General features: G+C 49.8%; 1 protein-coding gene across 7 annotated transcripts in view; it reads left to right on the top strand.

Moving 5' to 3' along the window:
* Positions 1–25862, top strand: part of FAM53B (family with sequence similarity 53 member B) — a 51545-nt gene that overhangs the window by 2011 nt on the left and 23672 nt on the right. The window contains exons 1-5 of one of the 7 annotated variants that reach the window (XM_050976099.1): positions 4098–4203; positions 15219–15407; positions 21167–21399; positions 21486–21659; positions 24387–24438. In XM_050976099.1, the coding sequence (XP_050832056.1) occupies positions 24399–24438 (40 nt within the window). In that variant the 5' untranslated portion in view covers positions 4098–4203; positions 15219–15407; positions 21167–21399; positions 21486–21659; positions 24387–24398. Of the gene's footprint in view, positions 1–4097; positions 4204–15218; positions 15408–20876; positions 21018–21166; positions 21400–21469; positions 21660–24386; positions 24439–25862 lie in introns of those variants that run through there. The other 6 variants (XM_050976098.1, XM_050976097.1, XM_030241110.2 and 3 more) reach the window with 6 other exon arrangements.

The raw sequence follows: 25862 nt of genomic DNA, 5'->3' as shown, positions 1-25862 counted from the left end.
CATGGCTTGCTGCAACAATAACTGCTTCATTTTATAGGCCCTCCAAGCATTTTAATGTATGGAATCATCTCCTGTAAAATAGGAGAGCACAAAGAAAATAATTGGGCCAGGGCTTTGCAAAGCCATGTGGAGATCTGCCTTTGAATTCCTGTTGCTTGCTGCCTTTTCTGGGATGAGAGGAGGGGGAGGCTGCCCTGCACATCCTTACCTGCTCTGGGTGGTGCACGGCTCTATCCCAGTGCTTTGGCTGCAAGTAGGTTGAGCATGACCTAACCCTTGTGGTAGCAGCTAAATTGAGGAGCAATTAATGGCTACCAAGGGCTTTCAGTGAAAGGGGATGAGGTGTTATAGCCTCCAGACAAAGGAGGAAAAGGAACGCTGGCCTGTTTTGTTTAACACAAATAAGGGAAAAGCCAACCTACGGCTTAATTTCCATTTGTTAGGTAACAGTATAGCTTGAAATGAGCCTATTTCTCTGTTACTGGAAATTAAGCTGAGTGCTGTCAGGCAAACCAGCTGCTGCCAGGTAACACATAAATTCTGGGTAATCACAAGTGCATGAGCCCGTGCTGGAGAAGCAGAGCTAATAGAGCCCAGTGAGGGAACAGACACAAACCTCAGCACAGTCACTGAGGCAGCCAGGTATGCATGGACAGTGTCATGTGTCAAGTAGAGGTGAGGAGAGTGTGCTTATATGAAGAAATTTTAGCTGTTGATCGGGCTGAGAAGTGAAATTCAAGCAGAAGGATCTTTCAGCCCAGTTTTCAGTAGTGATTAGCCTTGCTGGCTGCTGCCCTACCCCAGGGCTCCTCAACTCCATGGGTGCTGCACTGCTGCTTGCCAAGGTAGGGTGATCCTTTGGGGCATGTCTGTAGCTTCCTCGGGCTTTGTGGATGATGGACAAATAACTCTGGGCTTATCTTAAACCAATTCAGACCCAGATGTGGCTGACAAAGTGATGAGCCCATTCAGGCTCCCATATGTATTTCATGGCCTATTTATTTTATCCATCAATGTTTCCATTGCTCCCAGTCTGGGGCGCCCAGATCAGGTGTCACACCCTCTGCCAAGGCAGAGAGAGAGGCAGCAAACACAAAGCTCTTACATGTGTGCAGCAAATGGCCTGTGACATAAAAAAGGGATGTTTAAGTTTGGTGGAAATCCCACAGTATGCCAAATGTAGTCAGAACCACACTCCTCCTCTCAGCCCTCTGCACAGCAATGCTTCACTGGTTTAGGGCATCTGTGATTCAGGTACTTTCTGACACAGAGCACATTGATCATATTACACAGATATGCTCATTCCCTGGGCATGAAATACTTGTTAAAAATACTTCTGCTTGCTGTTATAAGGATTTAGTGGATTTGAGGATTTCCCCTGAAACTGAAGGGTGTTCCTGGAGACCTTTGGTGTAGCCAACATGTCTCTGTAAGTATGTGGCTCCCAGCACAGCTGGGTGACTGGGACATCAGCCTGTGGCTGGGACACTGACTCTCTGGCCCTGGGCAAGCCCCTTACCTGTGTTCTTTGTCTGGCAGAAAAGCAGAAGAATAGACCCATAAATAACTGGGATGGCTCAGATGCTCAGAAGGACAGCGCAGAGTCCTTGTGAAAGGGACAAACTTCTGAAATTATTGGTAACCTTGGTGCATATGACATGAATAACAACAAACTGGAGAGGCAGCAAAGCGTTGGAAAGGCTACATGGAAAGAAGGCTGTAAATGCAGCCAGATCCTGTGTACAGCGAGTGAAGGAAATGCTGTCTATCCACAGGGCTTAGCACTGCTACATCAACATGTCTTAGTGGCTTGGACCCCAGAATTGCTTCAGAAGGACCGTGGGGATCATTAGATTTTTTCCTACCCATGGTTTCCATCCCCATCAGGAAGGCTCCCAGTCAGTGGGTAGCAAAGGCACTGACATCTGAGACAAAACCACAAATTAAATCAGCTCACAGATGAACTGAATGAATTTTTTGTCCATGAAGACTAAACTCTCCTGGCCAGTTCTTTAAAGCTTGAAAGTTATTTATTTTCTTTTTCCCTCTTCTGACAAAGGGAAAAAGCACTGTCCGGAACAAGGGCCTTTGGGCAGCCAGTTATTTGAACAAGATTACTGAAAATACTCCCTGTGCAAAACAGGTTTGTGCTTCAGCAACAGGCTTGCACACGTGCTGGGAATTCTCTACAGCCAGCTCATCTGTTGGGAAGCACAGAGGATGAGAGGCAGAAAATGCTGGGTTTGGAGCGAGCTGCAGAAGCAGACAGAAAACAACTTTCTGCTTGAGTCTTGGAGCCCAAGGCTTCCATGGGAATGGATTCAATTACGCTCTGAGCTTTATTGCTGAAATATTCCACTGGGAAACCATAAAAAAACATTTTCAGACTTGATTCCTGAAGTTCTGGAAAAGGAGTTAGCAAGTGTTTTATTGCTACCAGTCTCAACACGTGATAAGAAAAGCAAATACTGAGTGGGATGGAGGAACATGATGCAAAAGCCGCTTCACATCATCAAACCCTTCTCCCTGTTCATCACCCACTCAGACTGGCCACTCCTGCTTAATTTTATGTGTACTGAGCACGGAGCCACTTTTGTTGAGATCAGACCTGACTGTGTTGGTGGGAGCTGCTCCTTTGTTAAGTATTTGCCTGCTACTTCTGCTTGCCTCCCTCTTTCTTCACTGCATTAAATACTAAGTGGCAAGTCTTCTTCAACAGTAATTTGTTGTCCTGGGCAGTGCACAGCAGGGCAGGACACCCGGAGCACTGCTGAGCTCACAGCTACAGCCTCTCTTGCCATTCATGCCCTTACTTGTCCCTTACTTGTCCCTACACGCCATCCCCAGCACCGTGCCCGGCCATCCAGCCGGGTGGATGAAATTCAGCCCCAGATTCATTCCTGATGGCATCTGTGTTGTCTGCTCGCATATGTTTAAGATTAATGTTTGGGCTCTGTTTTGTAATGAGCCCTAAATCTCCCTTTTAGCTGTCATGTCGTTTCCTTGTTCGCTCGTTACGCTCGCTCTCGGAAAGAGCCCGCCTGCTGTGCGTGGTGCAGCCTGGGTGGATGGAAAATGTCACTGGGAGCTCAGTGCTGCTAAAGGCCATTGCCGTGTGAAGCCAAGCAGATGTACCTCTAGTACTGCAGGGCACTCACGGCCCCTTCCTAAACAGGCTTCAAGGGAACTAAAGAGTGACTTGGGACAAGGGACTGGACTGACAGGATGAGAGAGAACAGCTTCAAACTGACAGAAGGCGGGGTTGGATGGGATACTGGGAAGGAATTGTTCCCTGGGAGGGTTGGGAGGCCCTGCCACAGGGTGCCCAGAAAAGCTGTGGCTGCCCCTGGATCCCTGGAAGTGTCCAAGGCCAGGCTGGTTGGGGCTTGGAGCAGCGTGGGATAGTGGAAGGCATCCCTGCCCATGGCAGGGATGTGGAACTACAAGATCTTTAAAGGTCTTTTCCAACCCAAACCAGTCAATGATTCTGTGAAAGGGTGAGGTAAATTAAGGAGCGGGATTTTTATTCACTGGTGGGTGCAGGGGCGCATGGTGTCTGTCTGTGCTGTGCCAAAACTTCAGCGCTACTTCTTGCGGGGACCCTTCAATGAGCTACTGGTGAGTCCAGTTCTCCTGCTCCTCTCTCCGGCCGGCCGTGCCACCAGGAGTCACTCTCGGCCTCCGAACGGGCGGCGGAGCCCCACGCGAGCCGCACCCGCAGCATCCCGGGCTGCGGGGCCGTGTGCGGGCGCTGATGCCGCGGCAGCGCTGCCAGCTCCAGCCCGCGGCTCCCCGTCGGGCAGCGCCTCACCGCTGCCCGAATCCCCCTTTTTTATTTTTGGACTTCCCCCCCGCGACACACGCTCTTTCTGGCGATGTTTAACCTCGGGGATGCCCGTTCGGGGCGGCAGCAGAGGGTCTCCCCCGTCTCCCCTCGCAGCGAGCGCTCCGGTGCGCGGGTCCCCGGGGCGGGCGCTCCGCAGGTGCGGGCCGGGCTCTGCCGGCGCTGGCTCCGCTCAGGAAGTGACAAGCACATTTCCTCCTCCTCCTCCTCCTCCTCCTGCTTCTCCTCCTCCTCCTCGCTCCCTCCCTCCGCCCGCCCCGCCCGCAGCACGGCGGCGGCGGCGGCAGCGGAGCGCGGTCGGAGCGGCGCCCACAGCCGGCCCGGCCGGGCCGCTCCGCTGCCACCGCGGGACGCGCTCGGTAAGCGATGCTCGGAGCGCAGGGGGGCCGTGCAGCCCCGAGGGGTGCCGGGGGGGAGCGGACAAAGGGCGGCGGTGCGCCCTGCCCGGGGACTGGGCTGCTCGGAGGGGATGGGGTAGGAGGATGGTATGCTCCGCCGCCACCGCATCCCCGCGGAACGGGCTGGGGATGTCCGCTTTTGTGCCGTCGGGTCTCACCCCGCCCCGGGGTGAGCGGGGGACACCGCGGAGGAGCCGCCCGGGCGGCCGGAGGGAGCGTGGAGCGGTGGGATCGGCGGGGGGTGCGGGATGCTGAGCCCGACATGCGGGGATGGGAGGCTCTCCGGAGTTTGGCGAGCGGGCAGCGAGCGGTCCTCCGAGTCCTCTGCCTTTGCCACTGGAATTATTTCCTGCGAAAGGATCAACACGTGCTTTCCTTTCTCCGGGCCGAGAGTGCTGCTCCAGGGCAGCTGAAACTCGGGTGCCGCCGGGCTCCGTGCAGCCCTGCCCGGGTTCGGGGTCTCACGGGGGCTGCAGCCCCGCGGAGCCGTGCCTGAGCATCCCCGCAGAGATGCTCTCCAGCTCTCCCAGGGCCAGCGCACACTTCCCACCGTGCCGTGCCTCGCATTTCACTCCTGGCACGTGTGAGGTGGCTCGGGGCAGCAGGACAGGGGGACAGGCCGGTCCCCGGGGCGGTCTCCAGCCCCCGACGCTGCTGCGATGGGACACGGCAGCGCCTTGCTGTGCGAAGTGCCCTGGCAGGGGGGGTGTCCTAGAAAGCTTGTAAGTCTTGTTTCTCCATTCAGTGACGTCAGGTTGATCGGGTTCTAAGGTACGTGAAGGTTTCACGTACAGCTGTACGCAGAGATTTCACGGGTAAGGGGCTTTTCCTCAATAATTTTAATTTACTTGACGCAGAGAGAGTTTGTAACAGCGCGGTGCCTGTCACTGAGTTGTGCCGCTGCCTCTCGGTGCCGTGCGGTCTCCACAGACGCTGGTGTACCTTGGCAGCTCATCCCCTCCTTAGGAAATCCTCTGGAGTGAAAAGTGAGCGTAATTTGTTATGAAATAGGCTGATAGACAAAACTTCAGTTGGCGATTGAAACCAGATGTGCATATTTTCCTTTTGAATCCTCGAGCAATACTAAAAGTCTGTTTTGACAGATTAAAAACTACTTGCAAATTGCAGAGGTAGCAGTGTTTTGTGATAATCCAGTAAAAACACGGAGGGCTGCGAGCATCTCTGCCCAGTGTTGGGTATTTCCGAGCACAGGAGATGCTGCTGCCATCACAAAGCACAGATTCCCTTGGCCTGCCTCTCTCGTGGGCTGAAACATTTACCAGGGCTTGGCTGAGGGCTGGAAAAAGAAATAAAGAAACCCCAAAAGAGTGTAGATAATATTTCTAGAGAAAATATTTGGGGTGGGTTATGAAGCAGATTAATTAGAGTGATAGTAAAAAACCTGAATTTCATAGTGGTTTGCTCTGTCCGTACCTCTCGTGGCTCGGTGCAGGTTTGAAGTGAGCTTCTGATTTATTTCTTCATTTTTGAGAGTCTTGTGAAGCCTGAGGATGCTTGTGGCGGTGGGTGTGTCACACCCAGCTCTGGCACGGCCCTGCTCAGGGGGGCAGGATTAGGGCTGGAGGCACTTTATCGGGAGAAGTACTCAGCCTCCTTGCTTCCAAAAGTGGGGGGGAAAACCCAGCCAAAACAACCTGCCGTGGAATTGCTTCCTTCTCTCCCCTTCACCACCCTGCCAAGCACAGCCACGTGGAGCACGGCCACGCGTGCTGGGTTTGCTGCTGGATCCCTGGCTCCAGACTTTCTCACTCCCAGCTTTGACAGAGGAGGGAGGAAACTTCTGTGACTTCCAGCTCTGCATAGGGCCGAGGTGTCCAGGAACCACAGTGGTTATAGAAAGCAGATGGCCTCTTGCTGTAAATGCAAAACTTTGCATAGAAAATCTGTGCAAATCAGTTCAGTGGATAATTGATTTGTGCGAGTGAGATCCAGATTTTTGTATATGGAGATCAAGCAGACTGTGGGACAGAGCCAGCACCAATGTAGGTTAATTTTCAGCTATGGATACCTGCATAAATAAATACATGTCTATAAATATGCACACATGCAAATAGGCAAACATATACCAATAAAAATCCCCAAATCTGCATTGGTTAATTAAATGCAATATTTTTTTTTCTAGTAGTAGCAAAGGCTTGCTTTACTCTCAGCAAAAGTATAAGCAGAACAAGATACACAACTTTTTGCCAAAACACCTGTATTTGTGTGCAGAACTGACACCACAGGCTGTGTCTTGATGGGTGGGGAGGGGAATGAGCTTTATCCCACTTGTCTGTTTATTATTGCTGGTAGATTTCTGCTTTCTCAAATGGCACCTGTGTGGTTTGAGACTCTTCCTCCTTTTTTCTTTCTTTCTTATAATGTTACATAGAATTTTTCTTTTATTTGCCAGGATGGAGGTGGTTTGCACTTGCCTTGTAAAATCTCAGATGGTAAAGAGGACACCCCAAGCTGAAAGTGTGATTTTGGTTTTGTTCCCTTCCCCCTCTCCTGTCACGTGGTTTGTCAAATGATGTTGCTGGGAAATAGTCCTAATGAACATTAATCTGTGGCAGGGCAGACTTTGGACCAACGGGCTGGGACAGGGCGAGGTGCCAGAGATGCTCATTGCTGTTTGGAGAGCTGGGTCGAGTCTCCTTCCCACATCCCAGGGGAGGGACAGGGCAGGCAGAGCCATTGTGTCAGATCTGCACTCACCAAAACTCTCTCCTGGAGTGAAAATACCTTCAGAAAGACAAGTTTCATTCCTGTGGTCACTGGGGACCAGGGCAGCAGAGGAGCTGGGATGTTGCTCCTCTGCAGCTCCTCATGCAAACTCTCTTGGCTGACGTTTTCTGCTCCTTTCTCTCCCAAAACGGGAGGAGGAGGAAGAGGAAGCAAGCCTGCTGACTCGGGGAAACAGAACTAAACAAAAAAAGAAGGTCTGCCGAGCAGCAGAGGGCTGTGACTGCCGTGGGTCTCACGTGTGGTGGGAGCCACAGCTCCCTTTGCAGGGGTCCCTGCGGGGCTGGGCAAAAATATCACCAAAACAACAGTCTGCTCCTCAGAGAGCTAAATATAAACTCGGAGGGCGAGGAGGAGGGAATTTTCCACCGTGCTACTCCTCTGTGCCTGCCAGCCTGCCCAGTCATGAAGCCTGTGGCTGCTCCCTCCAGGGAAGCTTCTGTCCCTGATCCCCAGCATGTCATGGCATGAGTGCCACCACTTTCTGCAGGGATGAGACCTTCTGTAAATTCCTTGGAAGCGATCAGGACACGGGCAGACCTGAGCCCTGGAGTTGTGGTTCTGCCCACAGGTCTCCCCACCAGCAGTGGCCGTGTTGTAGTTGTGGAAAAGGACTTCTCCAAGGTCACACTCTGTGCCTGCAGTGGCAGCCTGGCTGCCCATGACCCAGCTATTTCTGCAGAGCAGCAATGCAGAACGTGGCTCTGCTACAGGGAGCTGGAGAGGGCAGATCCATGGGCTGGTTTGTTTTTCCAAACTTTTCTGAGCTGGCTGCCTTTAGGGAGACAAAAATTCCCAAGCAAGAGCCTCACTGGGATGGTGCCTCTCAGTAGAGGCTGTGATGTGTGGGTCTTTTGTCATCAACAGGTGGGGTGGAGATTGAAACTTAAGAAGTGTGGTGAAATTCCAGCCAGAATTTCTCCTGGCTTCAGGTGATTTATCCATGAATTTTGTAGCCTGTGGTGTTGGATATGTGTGATACTGCATGTTATGCATCTGACATATGCTGTGTAAGATAAATAAGATTTGCTATGTTACAAGTTTCTTTGAAATGCAGGGAGGAGTAAATTGCATTAGACTGACCTGGAGGAGCAGCACCAAACCCTGTGTGAAGCGTGGCTGCTCCCAGCACTGCTTGCTGTGGGTCCCTGCGTGGATGGGTGGGAAGTACCAGGCCAGTTTGGCTCAGTAATCACTTCATTTGAGTAATATTTTAAGAACTGGTTGAGTGAGTGTAAAAAATCTGTTCTGGTGCATTGAGTTTCTGTACCTCCCCCCTAAAAGTGCACCCAAGGGAGACTTGGTCATGGTTTTTGCTTTTAGAGGATTAAATATAGCAGCATCATTGGTGTCACTCCTCTGTAGTCCGTTTGAAGCATCCCTTGGGCCACATCATTCCCTGTATTTGTGGCTGCTGGCCATGGCTTTTCCTTTCAGCAGCCAGGGCTCAGGCTGGCTGTGCGGTAGGTACGGGACCGGGCTGAAGGAGGAGTTTGACTTCGCGGCCGTTTTGTGCTTACAAATCCTTACCTCTCCTAGGGTTTGTAAAAAATGGGGTCTGGCAAGCTCTGATCCAGCAGCTGGAAAACCTGCTCTCCTTCTCTCTGCTCAAAGCCAGCCCCTGAAAGGAAGGGCCAGGGGTTCTTTGGATGGCTGAGGAGCAGCAGGGCTCAGGGAGGTGGTGGTGCAGAAGGATGTGGCTGCCCAGGTGCATCAGTGACTGGCTTTGCTCTCAGTGACTGGTCTGGGCCAGGGGGTCAAGAGACTCACCCCTCATCCTGCTCCTAAAGCCAAGGGGATGAGTTAAAGTGTGTTACTTACTTGCCTTTAAGGTATCTTTTTTTATCCTTTATTTTATGACAACTCTTGCAGTGACCCCAGCCAAGCCTTCATGCCCATCTGCCCCAGCTGTGTAAGTGCCATCATCACTGTTCTGCACCAATGGGAAATGTTAATTATAAGGAAAAGGAGTTAATGCAGACAACTGGTCTCTGCTTAGGACAGCCTGGCAGCACAGTTAGGCCAGGTGGAGCTGGCATATCTCCTTTCAAGTGATGTGGGAAAGTCACAATAATTGTGATTTTTGTGTTTCAGTGACTGCCTTTACCTTGCTGAGAACAGCCTTCTGGTGTGCTGGGCAATAGTTGTCAATGCTATGAAATTACTTCAAGTGTATATATTATTATCCCAGTTACAAAGTGTTTTGGGGTTTTTTTGTCCCAGCTGGTACAAATGAACATTGTATAATATTTTCAAAAGGACAAGTTTTAATATTATGAACTAGGTTCCAAAAGCCACAATTGTGTGCCAAAGCTGAAGAGCCATTATAATATAAAGATACAGAAAACATTAGAAATATCCATTTTTGGGTTTATAGACTCTCTGTTAACTCAGAAAAACAGTGAAGCCTAGAAAAGCTGTGGCTGCCCCTGGATCTCTGGAAGTGTCCAAGGCCAGGTTGGGCAGGGTTTGGAGCACCCTGGTATGGTGGAATTTGTCCCTGGCCATGGCAGGGGGGTGGAATGAGATGCTCTTTAAGGTCCCTTCCAGTCCAGGCCATTCTGTGATTGTTGGACTGTCAGTTGTGCTATAAATTAAATGCAGTGCAATGGATGGTACTTCTCAGAGTGAAAGCATTTTGAATGAAGATGTACATTGTCAAAATGTAAATGTTTCATTTAGAAACCCTCACCCACATTTTTGGTTGTGTATGGTTTGTGTTATTGGTAGAAATTACTTTTCCCATGGAGGTTTCAGATGGATGTATTTGAAACTTAATTTAAAGAAAATTCCCAGCCCTGCAGTGTGATGGGTTGTGCTGTCCATGCCCTCCCTGTGCCTGTCTTGGGAACCCCATGATACACCAGGAAGGTGGCAGCTTCAAGAGGAGCTGGACAAGAGCCAGGCCAGCCTTTGGAGGAGCTGCTGTGTCAGCCCACCCCCTGACCCTGCACATCCTACCCTGGGACGTGGGGGCTGCTGGGCATGGGGTGCAACAGCTCACTTGGGGTGTGGGGCAGCGAGCCAGGAGAGCCCTGATCCTGGGACTGCTCTGTGGATCACCATTTCTAGTAATTTTCTGACCTAATTCTTGCTAGAGCATGGACTCAGTGATCTTAAAGGTCTCTCCAACCTAATGATTCTATGATTCAGTGTCTTTCAGAAAGGCCCCAGTGCAGAGATAAAGCTGTGGCACAGGCTGAGAGCCCTGTGCAGTCGTTTGTGATGCTGCAGTTTATTGCAATGATTATTGTCTGTGTTGTTCAGGAAAAAAATTGCACTTTGCCCTTGCTCTGGATCTGCATAGCTCCATTTTCCTGCTGTGCTGGGAGGTGTCCCACTGCTGGTCTGAGGGACCTGCTCAGCTTCTCCTGCCCTCTCTGAGGCAGCCAGTCATCCTCAGCAGTTACCACTCCTCATTCCCCCTGTCTTGTGCTGTACCTGAGTCTTGAGGCCCCCCAGTTACTCCTGGGGTCCCCTCCAGACCTTGGTTAGAGGTGGGGGGAGGCCCCAGGTGCCTGCAGAGGGCATGGAGGGCAGAGCACAGAGGCTGTACCATTCCTTCTCCTCCTGGAGACCCCAGATTTATCCAGCCTGTGGCCATATCCCTGCATGCCTGGGGAATCTACTGCACCATGCAGGATCCTGGGCTCATGCCCCTGCCTTTGAGGTGAGGGCTTTTAAGCAATTTGTTTTTTTAGGGTGTATCTTAACATCTCTGTAACCAACTGTGCTGATTGCTTCTCTCTGATCTGTACCACCATGGTGTCCTCTATATTTAGCACTTTGCTGGTCTCAGTCACTTACAGAGCACTGGTTTTCCTGTTTCCTTCCCAATTACTGCCAGAAATATTGCATGGCATAGGGTGGCAGTGTGGTTTCTGCTGCAGCCACTGTCACCAGTTACCTGCAGGTCTGTTTGAGATGTGCCAGTAAAGGGTTATCAGGAGCTGTCATCCACTCCTGTGCCCTTTAATGAGGTGTTTTATACCAGTGCTCCCTTTCACCTGCACAAAGGCTTCAGGTGAGGGGAGAGCTCTTTCCTTGGTGTTGTAATTGTGATTCCTGACTCGCTGACCTTGCACTGAAAGCAGAGCCTTGCTGGGCTCAAGTCTCACCCACCACATTTACCAGGCTGGCTTGTGCCTGTCCTCAGACACCATCCGTGCTGATGGCTCAGAGGATTTTTGGCATGATCTTATAAAATTGAAGCTGTTGTTTAAGAAGGATCTATATTTAGTGCCTGCTGTTTAATATCATCCCAGGTTACTCCTGACAAATGTGACTGTGTTGTTTTCCTTTCTGCTCAGGACAGTAATGTTTATATTGTTTATTTCTTCCTTTTCTGCATCCTGAAGAATGATTCCACCATTCTTTCTGTTGCTGTCAGTGTGACTTCTTGTAGTCCTTAATATCTGTAAAATCCCCTGTGTTTTGTTTTCTAACAGAACCTGCTGTTTAACTAGCAGTCTCATTCATTTAAGGTATGGCCTTATTTTAGACACTTCATCATGATTTACAAATTCCAGGATTCATTAATCCCTTTGCCCATTAGGGTTGCAAGTTGATACATGTTTTTTCCATGTGATGAAGGTGGACATTTTTGCTGCCCTATTTGTCCTGGGCAATCATTCATGTTTGTGCACTGACAAAATACCTGGCATGGTTCCCTTCCTGGCAGCTTTGGAGCAGGGATGGGATGCAGCATTTGGGTCAGTTCTCCTTGGGATGCTGTTTCAGGAGTGGCCTTTGTGGTTCACACCACGCTGGTGCTGGGGCCAGCCCATCTGTCCTTTGGGCTTCCCCTTTCTGTGGCACAAGGGAATCTGTTTCTCTCCTGATTTTCACCCTTGGCATGAGAGAAAGAGGGATATATGGGGACTATGCAGAGATGGAGACCTAGAGGGTGGAAAATGCAGATTTTCAATTATTTTCCCCCTTTATTACTTCCTATTCACACTGTCATAAATGAGCTCGAGGAGTGAAGGACAGAACTGTGTTCCTGCCAGCCCAAATAAAACCAGGGGCTGTTTGCATTTCCACTTACTTTTTTGAAATTTCCTCACCTCCAGAATGGGCTGCAAAATCTGGGCTTTTATGGCTCCTAAACTACAGTGGAGCTCATCCTGCCCTGGTCCATGGGAATCAGGGGCATCTCTGGGGACAAAGCATCCCAGCTTTGGGAAAATTGTCCTCTGTGGGCATTGCTTCTCAGGCTGGGCCGTCCCCTGGTGGGTACCTTGCTTTGGGGCAGTGGTACCTCAGGCTTGCTGGAGCTGTTCCCCATGGGAAGCATCTCACTGCAGGCCCTCAGGGACCCCTGATGGAGCCAAACCTGCAGAAGGTTTGGGCTCTACGTGCTGCTGACACCTCTCAGGAGCCCTGAGTGTGTTACAGCAACAGATTCCGTATTATTCCAGCCTCGCAAGCGTCTCCCTGGATATTAAAAACACCAGCTAAAAGCCAAGTCCAAACTCTCCATGAATGACTCTGTGGAAATGCTGTCGGGCACGTTTCAGTGCTGCTTTGGCTTTGATTTAGGCAGGTAAACACCGTGAGTGGGTGTTTGCTTTGACTTCTCCCTCGTAGCCAAAGACTTCCTTTGAGGGCAGGCAAAGCCTCCAGTGCTGTTCCCCATCACAGCAGCAGCCCAGTCTGCTGGGTGTTGGCAGTGCCTTCCCTGCATGCCTGGGCCTCGTGCTGCCCAGCAGCAGTGGGATCCCCCAGCTTCCTCAGGATCAGGGATGTCGCCTACCCAGGGCTCTGCTCAGGGTGTGAATAACCCTGGCAGAGCCTGGTTCCTCCATCTGGATGCGACACAGTCATCCCAGTTGGGATGATGCTGCAGGATGACATCCTTGGCTGGCATCTCCTCCTGCTTGTCCCACACTCTTCTGCTCTGTTCCCCTTGTAGCTACCCAAAATCACCTGCAGGATGGCTCTGACATCAGAGATAACCTTTGCCACGTGGCGGGTGGTCGCCGGGGGAGGCAGGGTGGGTGCAGCCCGTCCTCTCCTTGCCCTGCTGCACCAAGAAGAGCCCCCCTGTGCTCATCACACATTCCCCCATCTCCACCAGAGCCATCACACCCGGCTCTTTGGCAGCCCCTGCACGTAGGAACCATCTTCTGGTAACAGATTGTTGTGTATTTAATGAACCCGAGGAAAACGAGGCAGGCGAAGGCTGCGGGGCGAGGCGAGTTTGCTCTTCAGTCTGCCAAATTCCCTTCATCCAGACAACCCACAGATGTTTGGCTGCTCGTGCCTTAAAGAGATTTATGGAAGATGCAGGGCTCAGAAATTTATGGGGACGTGGAAGTGGCAGTGTGGGCAAAGGTTTCCTTCCCTCCCTGCCCTGGGCCTTCCCCTGGCTGGTGTTGGTGGCAACGGGTGGACAAACAGCAGAAAAGTGCCTTTTAGTCACTAGGAGAATTAATAAAGGCTCCAGGTTCGTCTTTCAGGAGCCCAGGAGCTCTTTGAAAGGCATTTCTCAGCTGAGGAATGAACCCCCAGAGCCTGCCCAAGAGCCAAAGTACTTTGGTCCAATGCAAACAGTGTGGGGTGTGCAGGTGACAGCAGGCACGTGTGTCACCCTGTGTGGGCACAGGGCCCATTCCCTGAAAGCATCCAAAATTCTTTTTATACTGCCTGCTGAGTTCAGGGAGAAAATTTCAATTTTTGAAAGGTTCTAAATGATCATTTTGCTTGGCTTCACATGAGGGTTCTGCAGTCTTAAAGTATTTCTCCACGAAGGGGAGGTGGTAGAAGATAGCGTGGAGTCTGGCAGTTGATCCATACATCCAGGACTTTCCTGCTTTAGATGCAGGCATGTCCATTAGGGCTGTCAGCCTCTACCTGTTTGCCTTCTCAGCCTTGCAGAAGGCAGAAATCTGACTTACAAGCAGCATCCAAATTGGCTCTGACAGCAATGGTGGTGTTGTGGGTCTTGGCAAGTGTTCCCCAATTACTCAGTGAGATGTCCCAGATCCTGCTCCTGCTTCCTCTGGGTGGGTTTTTAGTGGTCACTGCTGAGCAGCAGCGTTACAGGCAGCTCTGAACTCGCTTTGCATCTCCAGGATTTGCTTCTCACAGGGACCCTGAGAGCTCTGGAGCCAGCAAGGAAGCCTGGGCTGGCTGAGAATTCCCCTAACTGAGGGTGGACAGGTTCTGGCACAGGGTGTCCAGAGCAGCTGTGGCTGCCCCTGGATCCCTGGCAGTGCCCAAGGCCAGGCTGGACAGGGCTTGGAGCAACCTGGGCACATGGAAGTTGTCCCTGCCCATGGCAGGGGTTTGGCATGAGATGAGATGAGATTTAAGGTCTTTTCCAAGTCAAACCATTCCGTGATTCTAACCCTGAGAATATTATTATGTGTCTGTAAGCAGATGGAGGTTGTTTCATTGAGACAGGTACTCTGAGGGGTTCATGTGCTATTTGGAGGTGTTTATGCTGGGAAGTGAGTCAGTAAAAGCAGTGTGGTGGGGCTTCAGCTCAGACATCTCTGGCTGTATATGGGAAAAGAATATAAGGAAGGAACAAGAATTGTTTTTTTGTGTCTGTTTACTAGAGCAGCATGCTCTGAGCAGTAATTAAAAGTAAACCCAGACCATGCTGCCTTGTTCAGCATCCCTAGTTGTTGAGATTAAGCAGCCAAAGCAATTCTCAATTCAGCAATTCCTCAGCTTTTGGGAGCGTGGCCAACACTCACAGCATCTCACAGACCACTGCAAATTCTTGTAATAAATCTCACAACTGGGGAGGCAGGGGAAACCCACAGAAAGGTGAGATGCTTTGTTGGACCAGCAGGCTGAACTGCTGCTGCTGCTTCAGCTGCTCTTCTCCAGGGACAGCCCTCCCAGGGACAATACTTCCAGGAAATACTACTCAAAGGTAGAAGCAGTCCCCTAATGAGTGGAAGAGGCAACAATTAGAGGTTTGCTCCAAGACAATGTGTAATTTCTGTGGTCACTGGGACTGGGATCAGCTGTAGGCTCTGACTGCATGGCCCACACTTCCAAGGATGGGGCAGCCACAACTTCTCTGGGAAACCTGTGCAGAGCCTCACCACCCTCACAGGGAAGAATTTTTGTTAATATCTAATCCAAGCTTACTGTCTTTCAGTCTGAAGCCATTCCCCTTGTCCTGCTGCTTCCCAGGGCTCCAGGCTTGCACCTCTCTCTGGCTGGTCACTGTTTTGTGATGACTAACTTTGCTTTCTTCTTTTCCTTTTCAGTTGCCAGGGAGGAAAAGGCAAAGTCACTGCCAGCATCATTTCCTTCAAGCTAAAGATGTTGAGACAAAGCACCTCTGCCCCTGCCCTGTCCTTTCAGTCCTTCTGCTGCTGGTGTGCCCAGGACTCACTCCCCTGCCACTCCTATGCCCTAAGAGCACGGGGGCAGTAAACCTTTTACCCGAGTAGATGGTGTGTAATTTTCCTTAATTCCTTATTCCTTTTCTTGTGAGTGCTTGCCTGCAGTTGGAGGTTCAACCCAAGCACGTAGATCTGGGCATGAGCTTGGACTTCAGGCTCTCCCTAGAGATTTGGGGGTGTTTGGATGTGTGGTTTGGGGCTTGGAGTGCAGGGGACCCTCTGCCTTGTGTGACTTTGGCTGAGGCAGTGCCCAGGTACGTGGAGCAGGGGATGGGTTGAAATAATAGTTTTGTTTGCTTGGTAATTAATTTATGGCTGTGGGCAGGACCCTGGTGTGGCTGTGGTTCCTGGTAGTGAGAATTATCTCAGGCTCCATCTGTGGTGGCTGCACGTGGCATTTTTGGTTGCTAATGTGGCCCCACGGGTGGCTGTCGTGGGAGACCTCAAGCTCCTTCTGGCTGTGGATTTCCTAGTGTGGCTGTAGTTCAGGGAGATAATTTCAATTTTTGGAAGGTTGTAAGTGATCATTTTGTTGGGCTTCACGTGAGGGTTCTGCAATCTTAAAGTATTTATCCATCCAGGCTCCATCCAGGCTGTCCTGCCCTGCCCTGCTCTGGGCTGTGCTGGTGAGAGCCTGTGTTCCTGTGTGAAGCTGTTGCTCACAGGCACTGAGGTGATTATGGTTCCTGAGGCTGTGCAGACCTCTGGAGGACCTCACCTCACACACTGCTTCCCCCTTTGCTGTGTTATGTGCAGGCAAGTCCTTTATTTGCTAATTAGTGCTGAAAGTGTGTCCTTGCCTTGTTAGGTCTGGAGAAGTCTAGTCTGGGTTCAAGGAGGAGGCAGAGGAAGGAATTTCCTTGCTCCTTTTCTTTGGCTGGTAGTCTCTGAGTGCCTGGAGCATGGGGCAGCACAAGATTTTGCCAGGCAGGAGTTGGGCAAGAGTGGAACACTGTGTGAGAGCCATGGTGTCCTGGATGGTGTTTGCCCTTCCAGCACCCTGTGGAGCAGCAGGAACTGACTGCAGGCTCAGGGTGACATGGGCAGGGCTGCAGCCTTTCTCCTCCCAAGGCTGGGCATCCTGGGGCAGCTCTTTGCTCTTGTCAGAGTCCCAGGGGACAATCCTGAAGCAGCTGCCTCCGTGGAAATTTCATCCTTTGAAAGTCATGTGTGCTGACTCATGATTTGTTTGCTCAGGACTAGTCCATGGGGCATTTCCAGAGTGTAAAGATTTCTTCTTGGGCCCTGAATGGCATCTTTCACATTCTTTGGAGGTTTTTACCCCATAAATAAACTCAATATTCTCTAATGGCATAGACTCAAGCAAGGGGAACAAACTTCCCAGAGCTGAGCCTGCTCAGCCCTGTTGCAGAAGACAAAATATTGCCTGAGTGAGGAAATAAACCCAGACTGAGCTACATGCAAATGAGAGACTTCATGGATTTTTTCCAAATTCATAAGACAATAAATCAAGAAATTGAAGATGCACTCCTTGGCATTGTCCAAAGCCCTGAGGGTGAGACAGGCTGTGCCATGAGGAGATTCAGTGTAGCCCAAATCACTTCTAAGTGGAAGGATGGGGAGAGAGGCATGATTTTTATTTTGGGTGAATATTGCCATGTTATACTTGCAGAAAACCTTAAACCTGACAATTTTCAATGACAGTCACCAGTTTTGTCTCTTTCCCCAAATTCTTTGTAGCCCCCTGTAGGGTTTGGGAGGGGATGACCAGCTGTGCTGTGCCTGGTCTGACTGCACAGAGAAATCAAGGTGTGCATAGGAGGGAATTTCTGTGTCACTGATGAGAGTGGGATGGTGGTGGAGCCCTAGAATATGCTCAGAGTTTGGCCCAGAGAGATTATGTGGGAAATGGATTTGTGGAAAATTTTTTAAGTTTGACAGAAGGTTTACATACTGTGTGTATTTGTATGTAAACTTTGAGATAAGAAATGTTGACTTAGAAATACTGTAGAATAGGACAGACACTAAGAGAAAAATTGAACTAAAAACAAAGGATGGCTTTGTAAATAAGATTAGATACTTTAGAGAAATAGAACTAGAAAAGATTTATTGTAGTAGGATTTACTTGTAGTAGGACTATATTTATAGTGTATTGTAATTAGAAAATAGCTTCTGATTGTGATGGTGTGAATTATAGCATCTGTATAGCATCTCACCCTTCTCATGAGATTGAAAATGGAATAAAATTTTTTAAAACACCTCTCAGTTGCCCCATCTCTGGGTCAGAAAAGAGCAGAAAATCTGACAGGATTAGCTTTGGTTCTCCAGACATGTGGGTCTAACCTGCATTGAATAAACTCCAGAAACCTCAGTGGCTCCTTGCTCAGCCATTTTCTTCCAGCACAGCACAGGGAATGGTGCTGGGGCAGGACTAGGGACTGGGGTCCTGCTTGGGTCATGGCTTCTTCACTTTGATCAGCATTAAAAATTCAGCAGGGGCAGGTGATTTATATTCTGAGAGAATTCTCACTGTTCTGCTTGTGAGGTGTATCAGTATGCAAACCACAGCTCCAGCTCCTCATTCCCCATGCCCTTTCCACTGTAAATAGCTTTCATGTCAGTGTGTGTGGCTGGAGATGGATTATTGAGCTGGACAGGGGTTGAATGTTCTCTGTGCAGAGGGTGATGATCCCACAGCAAGAGGAAATCTGTGTGATGCTGGTCCTCAATCTCCACAATACTCCACAGGAGTATTTCTGGGGGTCAGACCATGGAATCATGGAGTTGGTAGGGTTGGAAAACACCTCTGAGATGATGGAGTCCAACTGTTTCCCCAGCACTACCCATGTCCCCAAGTGCCACATCCACAGGGCTTTTAAATCCCTCCAGGGATGGGCACTCCAGGCTTGGTAACCCTTTCTGTGAGGAAGTTTTTCATCATTTACATGGGGATGTGATACTGGTCACTGCTCAGGCTCCCTCCCGCCGTGGCTGAGCATCTGGCAGACATTTGGCTGAATCTTGAGGTCTTTTCCATGCAGTTCAGTGTAGCAGGAGAGCAGGGCATGGCTCTGAGTGGTGCTTGGAGCCTGCTGTGTTAACACAGTCATGTGTGAGACCTCCCTGCAGGGAAGGGCTCTTTATCCCCCACGAGCAGCTCTAAGGCTGTGCTTGTGCCTCACAAGGAGCATGTTTGCTCCCTAGAATTTATCTTTCAAGCCTGTGGATGAGACTTGAATAATTTCACTTATTTTTTTCCCAAGCCAAACACTCCACAGGTGTGATACTGTCTAGAAAGCAGCTCTGAGAGGAACCTCTTCCCTCCTCTGCCACTGCAAAGATCACGTGAGGCTTCTGCTTGGTCTGTGTTTTGAACCATGTAAAAAGCAGAGTCTGCTAAAATTTGAGGATTTCTGTGCCCCAGAGTTTCTTGGGAGCTTTTCATAAAGCTCAGGAGATTGTGTCAGTCCCAGTGGCCATGGCTGGAGTCTAAACTTAACCTTGACATCATGATGAAGATAGTTCCTTTATCTGATTGCAAATGAGGAAATACATTTCTTAAAGTAATTAATGGTCCCTGCAGAGTGTCTTTTTATTAGCATGTGTATGTGTGTGAAAGCATGCAGTCTATAAATACACAGTGGTTTCCTCCTCAGCATCAATAGGGTCCATCCTGGCCCTGCAGTTTGTGTCCCATGGCACTTGTTTGCATGGAGAGGATGTGACAGGGCAGGACCGTGCGTCAGGAGCTCTGGGAGGCAGGATGGGGAGCCAGAGATCACATTTCACTGGAAAGTTTCCCTTTTTATTGCAGTTTCTCCACGGGGATGGTTCCAAAACCCAGCCAAGCAGTGGTTGAAGTTGCTGATACCTGCAAGTGCTCCTTGGCCCCGACGCTGGGGGTGGTGGTGGCTGCCAGCTTGGCAGCAGTGTGCTGTGTTGCCTGTCATTAGGGCTGTGTTAATTGCAGGGCTTGCAGAGGAGCAGGGAGATGTGATGGTGTGTGCTGCATCCTGGCCAGGGCAGGGAGCCTCTGCCTGTACTTGCTGCTGCTCCTGCCTGGGTGTGTACCCGAGTCTGCTGCTGCAGCATTAACCATCACCTCAGGGAAGGGCAATTATTCCTGAAGAAATCATACCTGGTGAATGTGCTTAGCTGCTTTCATGCTGCTCTGAACCCTTGTTTGATCTTTGTGCCAAAGGTGCCCCAGTGTCCTCCCAGCACAGAGTTTGTCACTGCAGCCAGCACTCCTGGCTGTGTCAGGGTCAGGGACAGCTGAGATTGTGATAGATGGAAATCACAGTCACAGAATGGTGTGGTTCAGAATGCACCTTAAAGACCATCTCATTCCACCCCCTGCCATGGATAAGTTCCACTATCCCAGGGTGCTCCAAGCCCTGTCCAACCTGGCCTTGGACATTTCCAGGGATCCAGGGGCAGCCACAGCTTCTCTGGGCACCCTGTGCCAGGTCCTCAGCAACTTCACAGCCAAAAATTCCTTCCCAGTATCCCATCCAACCCTGCTCACAAATTATGTGTCATTTTGACACTCTGAAATGTTTACTTTTCTATCTGACAGTTTACACTTGGTCACTGGGCTGCCCAGAGGTTTATGATGAAGTTACCAGTAAACTGTAAATTATGATTCCATTGATATCCCACAATAGCTGGAGACTGGACCAGGCACCCTTGGGAACAGTAAATCTTCAGAAAATGTATTGATTCCCAATCTTGGCTTTGCACTCTGGATGAACTTTGTCCTCATAAAATAATAGAAGGTGATTTTTCTTTAGCAGCCAGCTGGCCTTTAAATGAGCTACTCTTAACACCACTGCAAGCTCTAATCCAAGTAAACATGGACAGGATGATTCAGGAGCTGGGGAGAGCAGCCATATCAGTTCAGAATAAGGGTTAATACTTAGTGGAATATTTTCATCTACCATCACAATTGGCTTTGACTAGATGGTACAAGATCAGTGTTTTGTGCTCTTTGAATTGTGCAAATGGTGAGTTTGGTTGTTTGCATTAACAACCAAAGCAGCAAAATAGAGAAACAGGATTAGGGGAGTGATTTGGGGAAAACACTGATTTCAGTAATCAGATTTCAGTTCAATCTGTCTGCTTTACAAGGGAATAAATCTGCTGGGGAGGATGCCAGGGGGTGAGGCAGGGCTTATGGTCAGGGCTGTTACGAGCTGGCTTGTAGTTTTGGTTTCAAGAGCCTCCTTGTTGTCCAGCCTTAGCTTTTCTTTGCTAAAACTACATAAGAAATAGGTGGAGATGGAGAGGCATGGTGTGGCCCTTAGGGTTTCAGGGCAAGGAGCTCTCCTTCCTTCCTTGCAGGCAACTCTTTGCCTCGTGTTTCTCCCTAAAGGGCTCTTCATAGACTGGGAATCATGGAGTGACTGGGTGGGATAGGTGCATCCAGGGGATTTCACAGCCATAATGATGCTGGAGAGGCTTTTTCTGCTGGACATCTGCTCCCAGCTGGTCTGGGGGCAAAGTGATCAACCCTGGAGCTCTAATGAGCTCTTCTTTCAATGTCTTTTGTATCTTCAGTATAGGGAATGCCTGTCCCCTCTTCAAATGGAGAATTCAGAGGAAACTTTATTAATTGGCTGAAATACTTGAGTCCCTGTGGATGACCTTGTGTACCTTGTGTGCTTCCAGCAGCTCCTGTGAGTGCCCCATCCTGTGCTGGTGAGGAGCAGAGGGACACCCACAATGTTTAAGATCCTAAAATAAACACAGCCCTCAAGCAACCACCATCAGGGTGTTTTTTGGGCAGTGCTTGCCCTTTGCCCAGTGCATCCACCCCCCTAATGCTGTTCTTCTCTCTCTTCGTGCAGGGAGCTTTCCCCACCCTGAGGCTGTCCCTGCACATCCCCTGAGGAGCTGGCAGGGCCCAGCCTCTCCTGGGAGATCATGGACTAAAAGAGGAGCTTTGCCAGCCCCCAGCTGCCAGCACCCTTTGCCTGGACCCTGATGGACTCCGAGGCAGGACTGCATTACCATGGTGATGATCTTAACCAAAACTCGGGAAAACAAAGGTGCTGACTCTGTAACATGCAGGACTGAGCTGGTAAGCTTTGTGAAATCTCTGTTCAGAGCTGTTTCACTGCCAAGAACTTTGCTGTAGCTTTGTAATAAAGGTTTTCTTTCCTGCAGGGATGGATCTTTAGGTGGCTTGTAGCACTGATTTCTACAAAGCTGCATTAATATCCAAGGAGCAGGTGATTAGTAAGTGATTGGAGTGCTGTGGCTTTTGCATATATGGATTTCAGTAAGCACCAAGGGGATAAACAGCACCAAAAAATCAAATCAATGCTGTGAATAACACAGGTGAGGAGTTGCTTCACCCACAAAGAACAGGATAGAACACAAATTAATAGGAGGATGAGCAAGTGGGAAGCAGGATTAAGTGGGAGATGGTGAAGGGCAGTGCTGTGGTAGCTAATTTCTCTGGGAGCCTGGAGAGATGCAAATCCACCATGGTGAATGAGCAGGCAGCAACAAAAAAAAAAAACCAAAACAAATGAGGGGTGACAAAAGGATGCTGTGAGGGCTGAGTGTACCTGTGGTAGGGACACACAGCTGGAGGCAGGGTCAGAGCAAACAGGGAGGAGGTGCAGGGTGATGGAGAACCATCAGGGCAAGAGTGGTTGTGGCCATTTGCTCCCCTGTTCTCCTGGAGAGATGGGCATGGTCTGAGGAGAAGCTGGACCAAAGGCTCTGAGAGTCTCAGATAAGGGTGTGCAGGAGCACAGCAGGAAGCATCTGGCAGGATGAGCCATAAATGGGCATTCTGAACATAAAAGAAATAGAAATGCCTGAGTTTGCTGAGGATGACAGACTGTCCAGCTGGGCTCCCCAGGCAGACAGCACACTGTGCTGGGGTGAAGGCAAACTGCCCTGGCAGTGAAAGGCAGAGGAGAAGGTGAGCAAGCCAGAGGCACTGGAAAATACTGCCTTAAAAGGGTGAAATTTGGGAAGGGTATTGACACATTAAAAAAATACCCTTGCTGTAGTGTTAGCTCCTGCTGGGAAGGCAGCATCTCCCATAGCTGCTGCTCAGGGTGGGAAGGGGGAAGGCTGAGCTTCCAATGCCAGCTGTGCCCTGGGAAGTGTGTGGGGCAGGTGAAGGGGAGCTGGCTGCAGAGAGGCAGATGAGAGTAATTTCTTTTACTCCTCAGAGAAGGGCTGGGTGCTTGGGGTGTCTGGTGGGAGAGATGCAGAGCTGTAACACAAAACTTTGCCCTCGCGTGTTTGCCCAGTGCTTCCTGAGCTCTGGGGCTGGGTCAGGAGTGCAGGGACACTCCTGGGTACACAAGGAGAATTGCTGGCTTGCCTGGATTGTTAAATTGGGGTAGCCAAGACAAGAAGGCTGATCCACTGAAGAAAGCAAGAGTTTTTCTGTTGACTTCATGGGGTAGGCCAAAAAGCGAAACCCAAAGGAAATAAATGTCTGAGCACTGGGGCAGTGTCTCCTGCCAAGAACCAGTGGGCTCCTTTGGTTCAGCTCCCAATTTGGTATGAAAATTCTTACAAAATGGTAATTATACTCGATATGGGACATATGTCAGGCTCCTCTCCCTCCTGCCTTGCAGACAGTGTCTGCTCTCTGGGGCTGGCACACAGATGTGCACTGGCACAGCCCCTGCCTTCTCTGGGGCTTGTCCCACTTCCATCTCTGCTCCACTTTGGCTGCTCCTTGGAGAGAGCTGCCTGTCCTCTCTGCCTCCTGATTAATTCTACTGATGGATCATAAGGTGAGGCTTGACAGATGGAGATATCTTCACCTCACCTAGAAGTGGCACATGCCCCAGAGGTGACTGACCCTTATTTACCTTCTCCCTGCACCCTGTAGTTGTTTTATGCCTCCTACCCCTCTATACTCAGTATTTGCAGCATTCTGCATATGAAGTGGGAGCCTTTATTGGATTGCTCAGGTGCCATCATTTGGTACATTATTGTTGTTATTGTTGTTGTCCTCGTGATGCACTGGAGATGCTGGCACAGAGAAACTCTGGCTGTTCCATCCCTGAAAGTGTCCAAGGCCAGTTTGGGGGGGGCTTGGAGCAACCTGGACACATGGAAGGTGTCCCTGCCCAGGGGGAACTGGATGTCTTTAAAGTCCTTTCCAACCCAAACCATTGTGAGATTCCATAGTTATGTGAGCAGGCAACGTGTAAAACGTGGATCAGTAGGGAAGGTGTGAGTGCAGTGGCCTAATGCCAGATAAAACACAATTATGGCAATGCAGATGAACGTGGGGGCTGTGCTGGTGCTTCCCTCAGATGATGTAAAGCCCCAGTCAGATGGGATGGTGTTGCCAGGATAGACACTTCAGAAGCCAGAATATGGATATTTTTAGGGATAATAAAGGAACAATTAGTATGAAAGTGTGTTTTTGCAGGCATAGCTGAAATGGCATGCAGCTGTGGATAACATATTGATTTATTATATGTGAACCCATCCATGCTCATTTTTAGAAGTCTGATGGTGTCTCTTACGCTGTCAAGAGGAAAATTCTCGAGGAAAAAAAAAAAGAGTGTGAAAAGCAACCAGGATTATTCTGTACCCGTGCAGTGGCATTTCCCCCTATTTTTAGTGCAAATCAGCACAATCTGAGTGCAGACTCCCCAGAAGTGCTGAGGTGAGGATACCTCACATTATATGCTTGAAAAAGCTAAATAGCTGCTTTGTACCTAGGTGGGGAGGCCTTAATGGGCTTGGATGAGGTTCAAGATACCACTTTTGCTCCTTTCTTGCCCAATTCAGCATTACCACTGGGTTGCAGCTCTCATTTTAGTTTCTCCAGAGTTCTGGGACCTCACTGCAGCTCTTCCTTGAGGTAAGGGCTGGCTGCAGGACCCTTGATCTGCAAGCTGAGGCCTTGACAAGGACTCTGCAGAGAGTTTAATTAAAGCTGATTTCCTTGAGGAGAGGTGGCTGGGTCTGTCCCCTGGTCCCTGCTGGAACCCAGTGTTAGGCTTTGCCCAGGCTGGAGCCAGGCTGGTGTTTGGTGCCCAGGTGGAGTCTGTGAATAGTTTTTCTGGTTGTTTGCAGCACACTCCAAAGATGAGTCAAGGACCTACCCTCTTCTCCTGTGGCGTGATGGGTAAGTACAGAAAGTTCTCCCTGTGTTTCCTCCACCTCTGCTCCCACTTCCTCACAGTGATGGGTGGGAAGATGTCCTGACTTTTGGATGTCTCCAAAACCACTCCCCTGCAGCCCACCCCACCACACCTGTGCCACTCTCCTCCCCAGAGGTACTTTTTGTGCTCTGTTGCCATTGCTAAGTGAATTGCTTATCTCCTTTCCCCTTCCCTTTGATACATCTGCTTATTTTTAGAGCTACTCTTACAGCTGAGATGATAAACATTTGGGGTCTGAGGTTGTGTTTGAGCATCCAGCCCAAGACTGTGGTTCTTGGCTGTTTTCATGATGCAAGCAATAAATAACAGCATTATCACTGAGATGTTCTACCACCTGGCACAAGGTGGTTGGACAGGCCTCAAACAATAAGGAAAATGTCTCATTTTTGCTGTTGACAGGACCCATGATATAATACGTTTGATACCTTTTATGTCAGAGCTTGCTATCAGTTTTTATGCTGAACAGCCACCAAAATGGATGGAGGATTGGTGCTCTGGCTGATGATCCTGAAACACTGATAGTGCCAGAGGATGTGCTGCTGTGCTGTTCTCTTTGGCCTTTCTAGCAGGGAGCCAATCACTGGGCCAGGCCTCAAAACCCAATTAAAATTGTAGGTCAAGTTTGAGCCAAGCTCCTTGCTGTGAGAGCCAGTCCTCCACAGACAAAGAGGCTGCCCCTGTTCCTCATGGGCACAGCTCTCATTAGTGTTAATGAGAGCACATGCACTGACAGGAGATGTCCCCCAAGCTCTCTGATAGCTCCAGCCATTGGCAGTCTGGGGACATGGACAGCATTTGTGGGGTTTTTCAGATGAAAACCAAAGTCAAGAAGGGATAGAGACAGCCCCTTCCCTCTCCCCTGCCTTTCAAACACGAGTGAGGAACAAAGAACCCAATCAGATGGTTTTGTCTTGCACTGTGGCACTGGCAGGCTCTTCAGCAGATACGCAGTCTCTGCCTAATTGAGGAGCAGCCCGTCTTAAAGAGCTTTTACAGAGCCTTCTGCCAAATTATCCTCCTTCTGAGGGAACTGAATGTCACCTCCTTGACCTCAGCTTGCCCTGCTGTGGTCCCTGTCATGCCCAGTCAAGAGGAGCCCATCCTTCCCTCGTGTGAAGGAATTGCTTGGCTTGGGTTTCATTTTCATTATCTTCCCTGAGAGTTCCTCTTGATGTCCCCAAATGCAGGCCACAATCACAGACTAATTCAGAATGAAAACTTGATTGACTTTTTAAATAAGTTATTGTTGAAATGCAAAACTTGGGGAATATTTTAGTTCAAAGGGCCAAGTCCCTGTCGATGGAAAGTACTGAGATAAATAAACACAGTGAAGTTTGGACTGGTAGCACAGACACGAGGCAAAGACTCACAGTCCTCCCTATGTGGG

Source organism: Serinus canaria, chromosome 6 (genome assembly GCF_022539315.1).
Source record: "Serinus canaria isolate serCan28SL12 chromosome 6, serCan2020, whole genome shotgun sequence".
NCBI classification, from domain to species: Eukaryota; Metazoa; Chordata; class Aves; order Passeriformes; family Fringillidae; genus Serinus; species Serinus canaria.
This window is presented reverse-complemented; position numbering and strand designations above follow the sequence as displayed.